Source organism: Thunnus maccoyii, chromosome 24, assembly GCF_910596095.1.
Source record: "Thunnus maccoyii chromosome 24, fThuMac1.1, whole genome shotgun sequence".
In the NCBI taxonomy this organism is placed as follows: Eukaryota; Metazoa; Chordata; class Actinopteri; order Scombriformes; family Scombridae; genus Thunnus; species Thunnus maccoyii.
Window position 1 is genome coordinate 10,885,014 of NC_056556.1, and position 19,591 is coordinate 10,904,604.

A 19,591-nucleotide genomic window follows, 5' to 3' on the forward strand; every position below is an offset into this window, starting at 1 on the left:
TAACTGCTTTCCATCTCAGAGAAATGTCATTTTTAATTCAGGAATACCACGCAGTGCAGAGTAACGACAAGAATTTGATAGTACCCCAGATAGCAAAATTGATATGGCCCAGATCCGGCCCACACCTGACACTTTTGGCATTTTCACCTGGCCCACATACTGCGTGGAATGATGCCACTTAGTTGGGTGATCCACTCCTGTTTCCCAGATCTGGGCCACTAGCAAGCCATATGTCAACATAGAACAGACCAGATAGACCAGAGCTGGCCCACATCCATAATAAACATACCTGAGAGCACGGCATCTTTACCAAAAAAGGCTCACATTTGATTTGGGATATTTAGGTCATATTTGCTATTTTACATGTGGGTCATTTGAGGCTCACATCCATTTTCATCTGGGCCAGAAGAAGGCCAGCGATGCCACATCATTGCCTGAAGTGGCCCACTTCCGTATGCAATCTGGGACTGTATGACCCAAAATAACCCTAAAATCACATTTCTCCAAGCTAATTAGTTTAAATTTACGATTATGCACTTGTTGTGTCAAATGCTAGTCTGACCACTACAAAATTTCAAGATTTCAAGATTTCAAGATTTAGTTTCTTGTCATTTTCTTGTGTATTTGTATACACAAAAAAACAAAATGCTGTTCCTCCCAGCCCACAGCAGTGCAACAACAACAGAAAGGATAAAGATATACTGTTTATCTAAAAATTCCCTTTAAAAAAATTATTAAAACATATAAATCCCAAGAGAAAAAAAACAAAAAAAAGAACGAGCACTTAGAACAGTGCATTAAAGTGCATTTAGAGAGAAAAGTACACATCTCAGTTCGATGTAGACAGCTCTTGCATGTCAACGAGTGACTAGCATTGACGGGGGAGTTAGGCAAGAATGTGGTCTCCTTTTGATCCACTAGCAGGCCAAGCGTGCTCAGCTGATTTACCTCCCAGCCAGTATTTCTCATAGTGAAAGTCTTTGTTACATTACATCCAAAATAAACTGATGATCATAGACATATTTCACTATTTCACTCCACACGATGACACAGACATAGACAGTCAGAAGTAGGTCAAACAAACATGACGGAAAATGCTCAAGTAAGTATATTCAAGAATAGGAAAAAATATGGATCTGAAATTGATGATTTCACTTGTCTACAAGTTTCTAGCCATGACTGCATAAATGCCAGTAGCTCTATGAGGTTATAAGGGAGGTTCATTGGGGATGTGGTTAATTTTGCAGGTATTTGGTCATAAATCAACCTGATGGTGACGCTTAAGTAAATCAGGGGATCACCAAAGTTACTACAATTCATCCTGTGGACACCATTCATGTCTATACAAAATTTAATCAAACTCAGTTCAACAGTTAATGAGATATTTCAGTCTGAACCAAACCAACATTTCCATCCCTACAGCTGGGCTAGCCATATTTAAAAGAACATGTGAAATTTACCACATCGACATATTAATTTAGATTTTAAAGGATGGTTGTGTTTTGTTTTTCCATTTTGTGCTTGTTGTACTGAAAGGAGTTGATATAAAAAGAGAAAGAAAATCACCTGTATTTTGCATTTGCGCATCAAAACTTTTGGGAGAGGAAGTGAGAGTTCTGTAAACCATGCCCATCTTTGAGCGGTGGGGGTGGAATGAGGTTTCGCTGGACTGTGCCACTGCATGTGAAACTGGCGGGGGGGCGGGGGGGTTGACACCGTAGTTGCATCAGTCCTATCAGTTTTTCTGTTAGCGGCGCTTCAACTTCCTTATTTGTTCCCTTAGTACCATTTCCTCTTTCAGTTACTGATGTGTCTTTTCTTCAAGAGTACAGCTTCAGATACGTTTTTTTGGGTCGGTTAAGCTGTCAAAGAAAGAACAAACGATCAAATACGCACTTTACAAAGTTAAATGAAGGCTGTGTGTTGCTGCCATCGACTTGTCCTCAGTTTTAAAGACTGACATTACTTTGCTCGTGCTTAGCGGGGGAGCTTGTGCAAGATTGGTGAGTACAGCAGACGTCGGATCATTTATCGAGATTTGAACATTCCTCAAATACAACAGCATGATCATGTTGTGTCCATTTCCTGTCTGTCTCCAGCTTTGATGTGTCCATGTATATATGTGTTTTATGTGCTTATATGATGTGACTAAGAGAGAAGGAACAGACAGCGAATGAAATGGTGTGTGTGGGCGTGACGACGTGTATGTATATATGCCGTAGCAACACTGTGTGTTGAGTGTATGTGATGTCGGGGGACACAAGCACCCTGTCCTGGAGGAGCATGTCTCCTACCAGCCAGCCAGACTTCTCGGACGCGTCTCCCACGACAACTTTCTCCAGGGACAACATCTTCCCGACGAAGATCATCAAAGTGTGTTTCCTTAGCAACAACTCTAACCTGGGCAAGAACTTCAAACTGGTCCGCTGTGAAGAGGGATGGACTGTCAGGGTATACTCTACTATACTCTACTGTACTCTACTGTACTCTACTGTACTTTACTGTACTATACTCTGCTCTGTACTCTACTCTACCATACTGCTTTCTAGTGTACTCTACTCTGTACTCTATACTCTACTCCATACTGTTCTCCACTGTACTCTACTGTGCTGCTGCTTTCTACTGTACTATAAGCTATTGTACTATACTGTCCTCTAGTGTACTCTACTTTGTACTCTGCTGAACTCTACCATACTGCTTTCTACTGTACTGTAATCAACTCTATTATACTGTACTCTAGTGTACTCTACTCTGTACTCTATACTCTACTCTATACTGCACTCTACTGTTCTCCACTGTACTTTACTGTACTTTACCATACTGCTTTCTACTGTACTATACTGTACTATTTACTGTACTCTAGTGTATTCTACTCTGTACTCTATACTCTACTCTATACTGCACTCTACTGTTCTCCACTGTACTTTACTGTACTGTACACCACTGCACTCCACTCTTTACTGTACTGTATTTTATTTTCCTACTAGTCTTGTTTCAACTGTACTCTACTGTACCTCACTGCATTATATATACCGCTATATGCTCCACTTTACTCCACTGTACTAAACTTCACTTTACTAACACTCACACAGACATTGCAGAGAAAACAGTATATTAGGTAGATGAGGCTTTAAAACTGCAACTATCAATATGATTTTTATTCAAATTCACCGTATAATCTCTTATGTCCCAGTCCATCATCAATGCGGTGCTGTCTAGCGGCTGTGTGGGTCCAGAGATAAAACACAACCACTGTTATGGCCTCCTCCTCAATCACCTCAAGTCCTCAGAGATACACTGGCTACACCCAGACCTGACTGTGTCTGAACTCACCCAGCGCTATGAGCAGCAGCACCTTGAGGCTGAGTGGAGGTCAGTACTTCTGCCTTTGTCTGGTCGCGCTTCATTTACAGCACATATATTTGAAATATATCATATTTTTACTTTGAATAGTCCAATATCTTGTCTACAATGACCTTCTTGATGGTGACACTAGAGGTAGGGGCAGGGGATCACTAGGATTCATCCTCTGTGGGCCATGAATGTCCTTAGAGAAACTGAAAAGAAATCCAGCCATTAGTTTGATAATGTCCATGCTAATATTTCATGTGCTATATATAGTACTAATCGTCATAGCACATTGTGTTTGTATACAAGACATTTATGTAATTAAGTAAATGTAGACTTATGGCAACAGAGATCAAGTGATGGTTGTTTGTCCAGATATGACCTGAGGATCAGATACATCCCATCAGACTTCGTCAAGAAATTCGATGATGACAGAACCACCTTGCTCTACTTTTACCAGCAGGTCAGTAATACGTCAGTATGTGTGTGTACATTAACCTTTGCAAAGTTTTAGAACTTGTGGGTGAGAACGTATTTGCAAAGTGAAGTCAGTTAGATAACGGCTGTAGTGAGCGTCAGATGTGTGACTGTGTTATCCACAGGTGCGAAGTGAATACATGCAGCGGTACGCCTCTAAGGTCAGCGAGGGGATGGCCCTACAGCTTGGCTGTCTGGAAATAAGGTACTGAGCAACCACCACCTCACCCTTGTTCTCTCAGTGTTCCAGATCCAAGAAAACAGAACAACAACTGGAAATGGTCTCTTTGTGAGCAGTGTTTGAGTCATTCATAAACACTGTGTTCACTTATTTTGCCCACAGGAGATTCTACAAAGACATGAATCCAAATGGACTGGAGAAAAAGTCCAACTTTGAACTATTAGAGTAAGTCAAGCATGATTGTTCTACTGTATGCCTGCATAACCCTCCATTTAGGCAATTTCCCTTTTATATATAACTTCTGTTACAATGCATCATCAAACAACAGAAGAGAAACCTTTGACATCCACTGCAGCACACATACTTTATCTCAGTAGCTATCTAACCACTGTGTGTATACCACAAAGATATCTATATGGAGAGGAATCACAGGCCTGAGAAATAAGAGTGAACTGACCAGAAGTGGTCTGTGGTTAAAATGACAACCAACATAGATTGGATGATACTCAAGCAGATACAAATGAGCATGAGAGAGCTTCAAACCTGATGGCCAGCACAGTGCCTCAGTGGTTAGCAATGAAGCTTTGCAATAAGAGGGTTTGAATCCTGGCTCTGTATGCTTTTGGAAAGGGGTGTTTGTTTCATGACTGTGGTCTGACTTTCCTCCCTTAGGAAGGACGTGGGGCTGGACTTGTTCTTTCCCAAAGAGCTGATCAACAATATTAAGGTAGAGAGTCAAAACAACTGCTGTAAAGTAATTTTCCTGTTTTGAGTGTCTCTTTTCTCTGCCCTAAAGATGTGTTAAAGTTCTTACAATGAACTTTAAATGATTGCTGTTTGTCTTTGTGCAACGTGTATCAGCCTAAGCGGTTGCGTCGGATGATCCAGGACACGTTCCAGGGCTACTCCACTCTGAAACAGGACGAGTGCATAGCCAAGTTCTTCAGCACACTGGCTCAATTCTGCAGCTACACACAGGAGAACTTCGCCTGCCAGCTAGTGGTGAGTGAGAGTTTGATGCGTGCACACGTTAGTTTTCTTGTTAAATTTAGTATTATTGAAGCAGTCAGCATTTCCAACCAGATTGTCTTCTAGTAAAGTTTGGAAATTCCTCTGACCACTCTGACTTTGATCTGTTTTGCAGTTAAATCCCTCCACAAAAGTTGAATGATTTCCTGAGATATCTTTACTAATAGTATTCTTATGTCAAAATAAGACATCTTACCCAGGCATGTGTGTGTGTGTGTGTGTGTGTGTGTGTGTGTGTGTGTGTGTGTGTGTTTCTTGTGCCCATAGCTTGGTTGGGATGTAGCGATAGAACTGGTCATTGGTCCTAACGGCATCAGTCAACAAAGTGAAGACTTAAACGTGAGCTCACTCTCTCTTTCTCTCAGCTTTTCTGAGATTTCTTGATTTTATAAACTTTTGTACTGCATTTACTCTACAGCCATTTGCCATTTACTCTTGCTTTATTTCAACTTTTAACATCTTTGTCTCTGCCTGTTTTCCAGCCCTCCTGTATGGCTAAATACTCTCAGGTGCAGAGTATCTCTACCTCTGCAGAGAGTGACGGTCAGGCTCTGCTCACCGTCCAAATAGAGGGATCCAAACAGGTAAACTAGCTGTTTCCCCTTGTTTTCAGTATGTTGTAGCTTCTTTTTTTTAACATACAGATATAAAAGTGGTATCAATCTTCTATTCCTTTAACTTGAACCTTAACCCATCTAAATGCAGATGTCTGTCAAAAAGCTAGAGTGACAGAGGATGTTCTTTTGAAAACACTGTAGGGGAAAATGAAGCTCAAACTCCCTTAGTGCTAATTCTTTACTTATGCCTACTCTTTTTTTTTTTATTATTGGTGCATAGTGACAGTACATAATCACAGACAGAGGTGGAAACATAAAGCAAGAAAATGTGAAAGAAATACAGAATAATAACAACAGATATTATAATGCAAGCCAGTTATAGCTGCCAATAGCAGTGTGTATGTATATGAGCGTATTTATAACTGAAAGAGAAAATACAGAAATAGGAAGGAAGAGTAAGAGTAAGCAAAAGAAAAAAGGAGGTGTTAAAAAAAAAAGAAAATGACCAAAAATGGCCGTCTTGAAATTGGAACTCTGGGCACCATCATTGGGACTGGGGGGCTACCAAGGCTCAGCTGTGTTGGACCTTTTAGTCAAACACTTATATACGTACCTATCTATGATTACTCTCAGTCACTTTCTCTTTTAGCCATATCCTGTCTCATCATCAGTTCAAAACCATAATGTTAAATATTCATAGATATACATCTGCAGATGGTTTGAGCCTCATTTGTTAAGAGAGTAGGTTTTAATCTTGCTCATTAAAAATTTCACCATGCTAATCAGGTTGTGATACAAACAGCCTCCTTCATTAACACCTGCAAATCCACCACAGGATGCCAGCCTTTAGCCATTAATTTACATTTATAAAACAAAGGATCTATGAGTTTTAATTTATGTTCTCATTTATGTCTCTCGCTCTTGCTTGCAAAACGTATTGGTGTCAGTGCAATGTCTTCAGAAATGACCGATCTGATAGCTGCAGGTGTGAGATTTGGCACAATGTTGATTTACATGACTTCATAAATAAAAAAGAATTATGTGGTTAAAATAAGCCATCAGCATACCCCGACAGGTGCAAGCCTTTATGTGTTTGACTGACACAGTCAGGAGATGCTTTTCATATGCAGTAATATGCTCTGGCCTCAGAGTTGCACTTCTGAGGTTAACATGCGAGTTGAGCACATATATGAATATCCTTTGTGTTTAACCTCTTAGCCACTGTCGGTGAAAACCTCGTCCCTAGCTGTAGCAGAGAACATGGCTGACCTGATCGACGGCTACTGTCGGCTAGAAAGCGGCTCTGAGACCTCGCTCATTGTCAGGCCCAGCAAAGGTACACTTTGCATCATGTGCTTTCCTGGTAACAAAGATGGAAATATGCTCTTTTCAATCAGAAGATGCTAAACTATCCAGCAGTTTTTATGCCCAACAATATGAAAATATGACCCTGGTTATAAAAATCTGTAATGTTCCTTTAATTTCTAGTCTCTCTATTTAGTAAGCCTTGGAGATGTAAGTGCAAAAACTTCAGATAAACAAAAGGGTTGTTTTTTTTACAGGGAGAGACACAAGACCAAAACTGCCTGCCATCCCAACACAACAGTGAGTGTGTTCAGTCTTTGAAAACACATTTAAAAAAATGAATCATATTGGAAAGTAAATTCCTCTTAAACATATTTTTATCTTCACACCCTCCCTCTTCACACCCTTTGTGATCTAGTTATTTTTTCCCTCTGTTGGACCAAAGGTCACAGATGTTTAAATAATGCTGATCATGGACTGGTTGCTTTATAATAAAGGAGAAATGTAAACAGCCACAAATACATAGCAATTGGCTTTCTGGTTAGGTTGCACTCAAAGAGCACATACTCCTCTGTTTATTGGTAATATTATTGGTTTAAGAGTATTAAGCTGTTAGATTACACTCCCTAAAAGTCTTTCTCTCTCTTCCAGTGGTGATTCCAGTGTTCCTGATAGAGGAACAAGTAAGTCTAATGACTGATTTTGACAGATGCATCAGGTGTAGGCGTTTGAGTCATTTTGTTCCATTTCAGTATGCATGTTTAATTTTTACTTCTGCTGTTCTACATCCTGCTAATTTTAGCAGACTAATCAACTTCTTCTTCTGTTTTTTGCCCCTTTTAACCTCAGATTCAGATATTTATGCTGAGATTCCAGAGAAAACAGAAGACTCTTCTGGTGAGTCATGTTTTACTGACACCTGAAAATACTTCAGAAACCCATATCTGCTGTTACTTAATGCTCCTGACCAAGCAATCAGATAAGAAATTTCAGTGATTATGTTATTTTGGTTATCAGATGAGGTGATGAGGTGTAATGGAAAAAAAAAAAACATGAAACAGGACCAAATCATCTTCATGTTGCTCTCTTCCTCTTTGAGAAAGAAATGTGTTGAACAATCATTACAACATATGACAAACAATACAAAATTTGGAATTTTCTAAATTAGCAGGAGTGGAAAGTTTAAACTTTCAAAACTGCACTCAAAATTACCCTGGAATTTAACTAATAACCCCGTGACAGTCAGTAAAAAAAAAAAAGAAAGAAAAGAAAGTGTCTTTTTTTCTTTGCATGTAGCTTTTGGTTTTTTGTCTGTGAGCATAATGTTCATTCTGTCATGCTTGCCACCAGGTTTCAGCTTCAACCACAACATTTGTCTTTCATTTTGAAGAACTGCCTACATGAAGCAGACAGGAAACCTAAAGCTGTATATATACTGATGAACCTTTCCTCAGAAATAATTTACAAAAAATGCATTTGCAACATATACAAATACAGAGTGTGATACAGAAGGTGTGAACCTGTCCTGTCAATGACTTAAGATACTTTGAATTTCCAAACACTGAACCTGAATTCTTTCTTCTTTAATTTACCAGCTTTAACATATGTCACTCACCTGTACAGTTGCATTTATAGTTCTGTTGATTAAAAAAAAAGGATTATGGTTGGTGTTAAACTGGTGTTTTTATTGTAATGTGAGAAACACATTTTTACAAATTAAATTTCAGCTTTTTAAGGATTTCTTTACTTGGATAGTTAGAAGTTTCATCAAAAATGTGAACATATTTGTATCCACTTAACCCATCCCTCAGTTTCTTTATGTTTGTATGTTCAGAGAAGTACGGGATCTCCAGAGATCATGTTGTTGTGGGTCGCATCCTGGGCGAGGGATTCTTCGGGGAGGTTCATGATGGATTTTATAAAAGCCCAGTGAGTTCACCTGTTCACTCTCAAACATCACTGTAGGGATCTAAATAAAATCTGTCACCTCTGCATTTACTAAATGCACAGAATAGTGCCCAGTCGTGGTTCACGTAATGTACACGCGTGTGTGTGTTTGCAGACAGGGGAGAGGATCCGTGTGGCCATTAAAACATGCAAGGACTGTTCAGCTGATGTGAAGGAGAAGTTTCTCAGTGAAGCTGGTGAGTATGTAGCTGTTGCTGTGATTATTTCCACTAATGTGCACATCAGGGTTTGTATAAAGATTTGTGAAACAGCTGCAAAGCCTGATGGAGGATCATAACAGGAAACCTTAACTGGTTACAAGTTAAATCACTGCAGTAGCAAACTACTTAGTGTACCATTGTTTTATTCACAGGAAATACAAAAAAAGAAACAAGCAATATCAAAGTACAATATATAGCATAGTGCAATATCTCCGTTTGAAACATTTCTGGGTTTTGCATGTTGCATTAGTCAGAAGATTGCTGTAATCGACTTCCTGTTGCCTGTGGCTTCGTGAAAAAAGTCAGACTGGGGGCTGCGGGCTAGACAAGAGTCATACATAATCGTTCCTATGTGAGTGGCATAGTTTAGTTCTAGAAAGAAGTTATTTTAGTTGAAGTTGCCAGTAATTTTGTGTGACACAGTTTGTAATCTATAGGATGCCCTCGAGCAAGACATGCAATAATATGTGTCACTTTGAAAACTTTGAAATAAAATCAAGACAGGCGTGGCTTATGATGAACATCGTATTGATGATTTTGCTTTTCTCAGAGCTTTAGCAGCCATCGAACAGTTAAAATCAAACATCTTCATGCACTCGATTCAAATTTTATGGTCATTTTATTTTGAAATTTCTTGAGCAAAAAGTGAACAGTTTGGTCTGATGGTGGAGAAGAACGGTCATTAGTTGTGGCTACACTTCTCACAGAAATGTACTTTAAAGCTGCATTAAAGGATTTTGCACACCTAGCAAACAACATTAGCTTTCATTTTGAGTAGTGTTTCTATACCTGATGAATATAAGTCCAGTATTCACTCTCTTTTTGGCTATTTTTGGTCCCCATCGACTCCTGAGCAAAAAATATTGGGCCCTAGCAACGAAGTGCTTCACTTTCTTCACCTACTGAAGCTAGATAGTCACTAACTTTGCTCTGTCTGCCTTGTGGTCAGGTAGCGTATAGCGTATCTGATTCAGTTTCACAGCTCAACAGCTGCCTGCTGCTGCTAAATGAGGTTGATGAGAGCTGTGAAACAGAACCCATCAGTAAATGTGCCGCAAAACCACCGCCAGCAATGAACTAGAAGAGGCTACAATGCACTGTAGAGCTGAGGAGAATTACAGAGTTAGGTGATAAGTCTCTGTTGTTTTAGCACTATGAGCGACAGTCATTTAATTGAGTGTTAAAATAAAAATATTGATTATAGCAGCTTTTTTTTTAGCTTTTCCTTTTTGTCTCCTGTCAGTTAACCTTCATTTATTTTCTGTCTCATAAATGAATGATAAAAATGTGGTGCATTGCTCTGTCTGTTGTAGGCTTGATGAAAAATTTGGATCATCCCTACATTGTGCGTCTAATCGGAGTCATTGAGGTTGATCCTGTCTGGATCATCATGGAGCTCTATGAACTTGGAGAGGTGTGTGTGTGTGTGTGTGTGTGTGTGTGTGTGTGTAGGGCTGATTTGTATATGTGTAAAACAAGGTCATCATAAAATAGTTAAACTGCTCATGTTAGATGCTCAATTTGCAGGTAGTTGTGTGGACATAGTTGGGGATGGTGATATCATGCATAGGAAAAATCCACTTTAAAATAGTCAAATATCTTGTTAAAGTAGATATTTTTGCATCCTGGCAGTTGGGGAACTATCTCAATCAGCAGCAGTACATCATCTCAACTACAACGTTAATCCTGTACTGTCTACAAATCTGCAAAGCCATGGCTTACCTGGAGGGCCTCAACATGGTGCACAGGTATGAGAAGACCAGCAACCTCCTTTATTTGTGATGCATTTTTTACAAGAAAAAAGTAAAAAAAAGCCAGGGCATCTCAGGAAAGAAAGTATTGTATCATTTCTGTCCCAGTGTATTTACTGTCCCAGTGTATTTACAAAATAGGCCTTGGATGGCCTTGTTATTCTGCAGAGAGTAAAATATTTATTGAAATATGTAACATTTGACCTAATTATGTATATAGTGATATTTAATGTTGGTGTTTGTGGTTTCTGCTCTGTCTGTGTGCTGTAGAGATATAGCCGTTAGAAATATCTTGGTGGCATCCCCTGAGTGCGTCAAGCTTGGTGACTTTGGTCTGTCTCGCTATGTTGATGATCAAGAGTATTACAAAGGTACAAAAACATTCACAATTGCATACAGTGTTTGTGGTCAACATTTCAGGACAGCACCTTTGTTAAAGAGGTAGAAGTTTATTTTGGGTGTAATTGCATACAGCATGCATACCATAAAGACATCCTCCATTCTCTCTTTTTTTTTTTTGTCTATTTCTCTTCTCTGTGCAGCCTCAGTTTGTCGATTACCGATCAAATGGATGGCACCAGAATCCATCAACTTCAGACGCTTTACCACAGCCAGTGATGTCTGGATGTTTGGTGAGAAAAACATTTGTCTCAATGCACATCTTATATGTGATTGTAGGAAGCTACTGTGGCCTGCATGTTGGAGGCTAGATTCTTGTGATAAAAATAGAAACTTTTTTTCTCGTGTCTTTTTCTTCAGTCTTTTCTGTATCTGAACATAGATAGAAACAGAAACATATTTTGACACCTGTGATCCTTCATTGAGGACAATATAATGCTATTCATGACTTTGAGGTTGTATGTTTTGGTGGACTGCATTACATCCAACGGTAGTTCAAGTGTTTTAAAAAAAAATGTATGTGCAACCAGAATAATCATAGACTATAGATTATACATTAAGCATTATGGACTTTCAGTATCTGAAGAGTTTGGAGGTTGGTGTTGTTTTTTTAGCTTTTCCAAAACCCAAAAGCCCCATTCAGGACTGGAGCATCCACTTAGTAGGAGCCAAAATGGTAACACTATATCAGAGTTTAGAGTAATATTTAGAGTTTATGGCTCTGTCCTGATCTTTATCTAGTTTTTTGTTTTAATCCTCATCCAAGTCTTTTCTCTTATAAAACATACAGTGTTAATATGTGAACAGCAAAGCATCAATCTAACTTCTGTTCTGCTTGTTCAAATATTTTTTTCAAAACAGTGTTATGTTCATCAACTGGAGAGGATGCTAACTTCTTGCATGGGACATGTAGCTTTAGCTTCAAGATTTTTAGCATGTCTTTTAGTTTTTGTGGTTTTAAAACAAGTTAGCAGGAAACATGAAAAAGTCAGCCGGAAACCAATTTTACACCAACTCAGACAGCAGCTAACATTAGCTACAGCTGACAAAAATGAGCAGCCTGCTTTTGTTTACTTCTGTGTGAAATCAGAGACTCATTGTACCAAAATAATACTACAAATCTCAAGCGGTGTAATAAATTTGCCACTGTTATCACTGTAAACTGCAAAGGTATTAAACTAGATTGAAACCCTTTTCATATGTAGCAACAGTAACTAAGCTAAGGGGGAATTAGCAGTTAGGAGTTTCTTGTTTTTTTGGCACTCTCTAGACTCCATACATAAACAACGAGGGACTCTACCATTAGGCAAGGTAGGCAACTGCCTGGGGCTCCCAACTAAAAGGGCCGCAAACAGCTGTAGATTTATTATGATGTTTAGATATGAAAAATATTTAATTATGTTACTATTCTAACTCATTGTGCCCCAAAATATCTTACAAAAGGCCCCCAAAAACACATAACTGTAGTAAAAATTTGAATTCAGGACTTTACAGTACTTTTATTGTGTGGTATTAATAGTTTTATTATTGATAGTTTTAGTTTAGAAAAAAGTTTTGAGTACTTCTTCTACCAAAGCCAATACCAACATTCCCAGTTAGAGAAAGGGTGAAAATAAAGCAAGATGGCATTTGCCTGGGGCCCCCAAATCACTAAATCCGCCCCTGTACATAAATGAGGGTAGACAAAACTGTTACGATTTGTTTAACTATGATGCAAGCCAGTAAAGCTTATCACCTGTGTGTGTTCACCCAGGTGTCTGTGTGTGGGAGATCTTCTCGATGGCCCAGCAGCCGTTCTTCTGGCTGGAGAACGGGCAGGTGATCAATCAGCTCGAGTCGGGGATCCGACTCCCAAAACCGCAGCTCTGCCCACCCACCATCTACTCCCTGCTCACCCACAGCTGGAACTACAGGCCAGAAGCCCGGCCCAGCTTCAGCGAGCTCGTCTGCTCCCTGAGGTACACACTCGTGTACCTGCACACACACACTATCACTGCTGCAAAAATACCCATCTTACCTGCAATTATCTTCACTTTTTTTTCTCATCCTTCTTCCACTAAGATTTGAAAGTTTTAAAGTTGTTTTGATGGTAAAACTGTGGTTTTAAAAGTAAAAAACAGGAATGTTCAAAGTTGTCAGTCTGTAATAATTGTTTCATTCTCATGACGTTTAATGCTTCTAATGGTATGAAAGTTTAAAGTCATAGTTTCTAAACACATCTTTCTGAGATTTAAATAGCCACTTTCAGAGACTCAAATCTGCTCTTTTAGCTTTGCATGATGGGATTTCATGTCATGCTCAATATAATAATAGAGGGTGAACCAATCATGTGCTGCACCAATGAAATACAACCAATAAATTAGTGTTTTTATTAGCCAGATGTCATCAGTTAATACAGAAGTTCCTCTTAAGAAAACAAAAGTGAAATCAAGATATATTCTTACACTGTAAATATTATTTTTCCTTACGCATTTGACACTTGGATACACACTAACTGATGTCTGTGTTTGTGTGTGTGTGACAGTGAGATCCACAGAACGGAGCAGGAGGTTGACACGAGGCATGTTATATCACGCTCTGACCCATCTCTGCTCAGCCCCAAACACACAGAGCCTCCACCCAAGGTAATACACACACCATTAGGTGCAACTCAGTCAAGCTCTACAGTTAAATACCAGATATCCTTTTGTTCTTGCACAGTATGTTTGAAATACTGAATACACTGAAGCCTTTACATTGCACACAACCACCACATCTAAATGTGGGAATACGCTTAAGTGACTTTAGATGCAGTTCTTCTTGTGGTCACTCGTTGCTGGTTCCAAGACAACTCAGACTGTATTGAAGTGACTTTACTTTCTCTCTAGAAATACAAAGCCATCATATATTTGTTTCACAATGATCCTCAGTATTTAATTTCACTTCTAATTCCAGTTTAGTTTGTTTGTTCACTAGCTGTATTAAAAGACAGCGATGATTTGACAACCTTATTAGTTAGCAGGCAAGCAAATTATCTAACCAAAGAATTATGAAATGATCGGGATGGAGTAAACATTATGTGCATTAAACTCTGAAATGGTCAACATTTTGTTTGTTTGATGCTCAGATTGTTTTCATTTTCAATTTCTTTTTTCATTTACATGTTTATTTTATTTCAATGTGGACTCCAGTAGCATTTGCAACTACCTCTGAGGAAGTTAAGATTCAACCAAAGAGTTTCAAATAAAGATCAAAATGATTTTTTTTACAACCATACTGGCAATGATGACCTCTAATTGTTTTTTTTTCCACCTCATATCTCCTTTAATAAATTACAATAAAAAAATGAATCCTCTCTCTCTCTCTCTCTCTCTCACCAGCCATCCAGAATACAAGGCAACACCCTTCCTCGGGTTTCACGCATACCGGTGCGCTTCACACTCTCTCATACACACACCCGAAATCACACAGTAGACATAAATAAATGCGTAAAGATAAATGTGCACTCACACATACAAACAAGGACATATGCCATAAAAACTGATCAAATTTGGGTGGGTGTAACTGAGCTATTTGAACCCACTGCTTTGACTTCCTGCACCCTTACAGAGAGAAATCATGCTGAATAATACTGCAAATGGTGAAAATGCTGGCACACAATCACTTTATACCAGTATCAGTATATTGTACATACAGAACAATGACTGAACCTTCGAGATAACATCACAACATAAGGAGGAAGTTTGTTGTTGAGTCACGTTCTGCAACGTCAGCTGCAGCTACAGCCTTCAGGGCCAGAGTGTAAAAACTGGACGTGGAACAATTTCTTAAAAACTGAGTAAAAGCTGAACAAACCACTCCATGTTTTACACAAAGAGGAGGATTTTAAAATCCAAATAGATTATACAAACTACCAAGATATGCTGTTACATATTATAAAAATGACTGAATATGAGCACATATTTTAGCTTTTCAAAACGTCCTTTTGTAAGTCATGTGTGTGTGTGTGTGTGTGTGTGTGTGTGTGTGTGTGTGTGTGTGTGTGTGTCTGTGTGTGTGTGTGTATGTGTAGGCAGCAGACAGGGATACTAGGCCAGTGTGGGAAAAAGAGAGATCGCGAGTTGAGGACACTTTACAGAGACAAAGAAAAGAGATGCTGATGGATAAACAGTGGCTGGAGCAGGAGGAGAAACAACTGGTGAGACACACACACACACACACACACACACACACACACACATGCACACACACACACACAGCAGAGCAGTAAAGCATGTCTTCCTCTGCACGGCAAAGGAAGTATAGAAAGTTGTTTGTGGTCTTATGAGTGTGATGAAACAGCGAAAGTGACACGTGTAAAGATCATGTGCTTGACCAAATATGATGAAATATTCAATAATGTTACAATGACAGAACTCATATTAATACTCATACTCACATATCTTACTGAAATGACTTCTTCACATACAGTACATTATGCTGAACTCTGCTTTCACTGTAAACTTCACATGTAAGTGACATTGTGTTTTTCTGTAGGATCCTGTGGTGCGAGTAGATTCATGCGCCAAGGTACATTATTGTCTTTTTATTTCCTCTTGTGCAAATTTGAGATATATTAAAGCTGTATTAAACATTTCTGACCACTAGAGGGCAGAAAACACCTGTTAATATACTGTATGTCCTAAATTAGTCAAGAAACACTTGAGAAAAACCTCTTTTAAGGTTTCATTTCAGCATCATTTAAATATTTTTCAACATTTAAAGCTGAGCTTCAAGATTTTATACCACAATTAACCAGTCTGAGACGCAATTGATTCACTCAGTTAGATGGCTAAATGTCTTCAGCATCTCCACTACAGAAAAGGCAATTTACAGCAGTAACTTGACCTCTGACCTGACTTGAAGTTTGAGACTGAAACCTACTAAAGTTATAAATCCTTTCTCTCTCTCTTTCTCTGTTATTTGCAGCCTCCTGAGAAAAGCCCAAATAATGGTGAGTCCAGTTGAAGAAGCCTAACGTCAGCTTAAATCCTTTTTAAACATGCTTTACTATGTCTAACCTCTTGTAGTTGTAATGTTTAAGCCACAACAAACCCTTTTGAAATATGAATTACAGCATGTAGGTGCCACGTAGGAAAATTTCAAGATAAGAAACTGTAAAACGTTTACAATGTGAAAGAAATATTAGATTATAAAGAAGCAACGATGCATCATTTTCACCATATGCTTTACAGTATGTATTTCTTTTTGTCTGTGTGTGTCAGGTCCTCCAGTGAAGCCTCCCATGCCTCCTGCAGACACACAGGTAAAATAAAAAAGACTTCTCTACCGTAAATTGGTCAGAAAACGTTTTGTAAAGCTGTCATCTTTTGTACTTAAGTGGAGCTCTGTATTAAATTTGGTCGTGTTGTGTTGGGTTGTAGTCTCAGGCCACAGCTGAGCTGGACCGATCAGGTGATCAGGTTTACACTGGCGTCATGGCGATAGTGAAACAGGTGGTCCAGCTCAAGAATGATGTCAACAGGCTCCCGGCCTCGGAGTATACCAACGCCGTCAAAGTATGTCTATCACCGTGTGTGTGTGTGTGTGTGTGTGCAGAGTTTATGATGAAGAGAGTGAGAATATTTAATAATAGATTAATGCTTTAAGGGGTGTTTCCATTTTAAAGTTTCTAATCATCCTCACATCCTGTCTTCCCTCCCTCTGCCTCACCCTCCACTTCTCCTTGCCTCCCTCCCTCGTCCACCTTCAGGCGGTGGGTATCACTCTTCGTAGCCTGATTCAAAGTGTTGATGAGATCCTGCCTTCTCTGCACAGCTCTGTTACAACAGAGGTAAGCCTCACTTCATCTCTCTTTGTATCAATTATTATCTGTCCATCTTTTTTTTTATGATAATGTACATGCATGCAGGCAGCCAACAGTACCTGCTGTCTGTTCATTTAGGACACAGAAAAAAGCATTTCAAATACTGTATCTTAACACAGTTACATTAGTGTCTTTTCAGCGGCACCTGACGTCGCCCTGATCAGATTCTTCAAATCTTATCAGTCCATCTATTATTTTGTCATCCTGTTTTTCTGTGTTGTGTTTCTTCAATTTTGTTTATTCTGTACACACAACATCCTTCCTGAGGTTTCTTCCACTTTTTCCCCATTAAAGGTTTTTTTGGGGGAGGTTCCTTATTCAAATCGATGGTCTAAGGATAAGGATGTTATATACTGTACAGAATGTAAAGCCTCCTTACATTCAAAGGCAAATTTGTAATTTTGGGCTACACAAATAAAACCAGCCTGACTTGACTTTTAAAAATGCATGGAAATCAAGATGCATTTTTATCAGAGGATAAACAAAAATAATGCAGCATTTATGTACTTGAAGTCTTTTTCATTTTTCCAGCTGTTCCTACCACAGAGAAACTGAAGTTTGATTGTGATGTGATCTTATCTCCTTCTCTCTTCAGATCGAGGGCACAAAGAAACTGCTGAACAAGGATCTAGGAGAGCTCATCAATAAGATGCGACTGGCCCAGCAGAACTCCGTCACGTCGCTGAAGGAGGAGTGCCAGCGGCAGATGTTGGCAGCCAGTCACACTCTGGCACTCGACTCCAAAAACCTGCTGGATGCAGTGGACCAGGCTCGAGTCAGAGCCAACCTGGCCAAGCCCAAACCAGACTCTGAAGATGCATAAAATTCAGAGGAATGAGGAGCAAACAAGTTCACTGGTGATCAAATGGATGTGGAATTTACCGTGGACAGCAGGAGGATGCATCTGTTTTTCTTCAAGTAAGAAAAGCAAGTAGAAGGTTTTGTGGTTTTAACATCAGATCTGTTCCTGTGAAAATCTGCAGCGCTTCCCTGTATTCATGCTAATAAAAGATAACATAATATATGTGAATTTTCTCTTAAAGAAATGAATCATGGTAAGTTACACTGAGCGTTTCTTACAAGCTAAACAAATCGAACTGTATAAACGTAGTAAAGTTTTACTACTGTTTTATTACTGTTAATTCTTCGTTTTTATTATTTTTACTACAACATTCGGTACCTCTGTTGTTATTTCTGAGACAGTGTGTCAACATTTATGTATCCAGTGACATTTTCAGTTAATGTCACTGTTTGTGTCTAATGATATTTATTCAAAGATGGACTAACTCAAACATTTCAGTCTGCACTATCTGCAACAGCTAAATATGACTTTGTGAGAAGTGAGGTCAACGAGGTTCTTTGATTACTTCAAACTAAATTTGAATTATGAGTGATAAGAAACTCTTTAAACAGACGATAATTTCTTGCACAGACAGGAAGGAGGAAAAACAAAGAACTGTAACAGTTTGTTATTTGATATTGTATCCAAATCTGTTATAGGGCCTCCAAATATCAAAATTTGGATTTTTAAATCACAATATGATTAAAACAATTGAGTGCTATAAGAATGATCAATTATGGCCAAAAATGAGGTCATGGTGGTGCCAGAGGTCAGCGGAAAAGTCAGGGCATCACCAAAGAAACAAACATTCATGAATGTTTGTACAAGATTTCATAGTAATCTAACCACTATTTGTTGAGATATTTGAGTTTGGATCAAAGGGGTGTTTAAAAATGTGTCCATAATGTCATCATGAAAATTACTGTTTAGCAGAGAAAATAAATGTGTCTTTCTCTGCACTGTGTGCTTGCTTGTCTAATTTTATGTTACTGTGAAATGTTATTTTGTTTTTTCTATTTTTAGTAATATTAAAAAGCACACCCTCAAAAATGCAATGGCTCTTAATAATAATAATAATCCATCCCATACATACATACTGTACCTCCGTAACAGCCAAAGTGTCACTGCTTTTAACTACTTATCTTTTGACGGTTGTTTCTCATGCTTGACTTCATTATGTGACACTGCAAGACTGATTTAAATAGATTGAATCGTTTGCGTCCTGTTGTTTTATCATTTTGCAGGGACATTTCTTTGTGTTGCAACTGGAAAATCAAGCTGCATGTCCTGAACACTTAAAATAACCCTTTAATTCTTTAGACACGTTTTCTGCAGCAAAGTGTATAATACAAGATACATCCTTAAGTAGCAAAAAGTAGCAAAAAGTGATTAAACATTGTTTATCACTCATCCTACAGTATGAACACTTGTTCATCATGCACAGATTTTCCATAAAATCACACAGTGCTTCCTAGACGTAAAACACTCCGTCTTTGTCATTGTTCATTGTTTCACTAAGGAAATGAACATCTAGCCTAATAACGTACAATAGTATGGAAAATACATTCTTGTAAAGTGACTGATGTAATAAGATTCAGGCCTCCCATGTGGATAAATCAGCCACATATTTTAATTGTGTATATTTTTGAATGGAGTTCAGCCTGGAGTTTGCACGTATATGTCTGGGTCA

At 38.7% G+C, this 19,591-nt stretch overlaps 1 protein-coding gene across 2 annotated transcripts; it reads left to right on the forward strand.

Annotated features, from left to right (window-relative positions):
* The first annotated feature begins 1,715 nt into the window (after nucleotides 1–1,715).
* LOC121892329 (protein-tyrosine kinase 2-beta-like) lies at nucleotides 1,716–19,591 on the forward strand. 2 transcript variants are annotated; one of them, XM_042405332.1, is made up of 30 exons: nucleotides 1,716–2,003; nucleotides 2,100–2,451; nucleotides 3,194–3,372; nucleotides 3,724–3,811; nucleotides 3,951–4,030; nucleotides 4,169–4,231; nucleotides 4,679–4,733; nucleotides 4,868–5,008; nucleotides 5,303–5,374; nucleotides 5,518–5,619; nucleotides 6,811–6,928; nucleotides 7,155–7,197; nucleotides 7,549–7,580; nucleotides 7,747–7,794; nucleotides 8,732–8,826; nucleotides 8,960–9,041; nucleotides 10,379–10,479; nucleotides 10,698–10,813; nucleotides 11,087–11,187; nucleotides 11,359–11,448; nucleotides 12,969–13,173; nucleotides 13,740–13,839; nucleotides 14,575–14,622; nucleotides 15,267–15,392; nucleotides 15,731–15,763; nucleotides 16,163–16,187; nucleotides 16,459–16,499; nucleotides 16,618–16,752; nucleotides 16,947–17,027; nucleotides 17,656–19,591. In XM_042405332.1, the coding sequence occupies exons 2-30, from the start codon at nucleotides 2,248–2,250 to the stop codon at nucleotides 17,881–17,883; spliced, it is 2,832 nt and encodes a 943-aa protein (XP_042261266.1). In that variant the 5' UTR covers nucleotides 1,716–2,003; nucleotides 2,100–2,247; the 3' UTR covers nucleotides 17,884–19,591. The 2 variants fall into 2 exon arrangements, with proteins under 2 accessions (XP_042261266.1, XP_042261267.1); XM_042405333.1 differs by having other exon boundaries at nucleotides 1,716–2,451.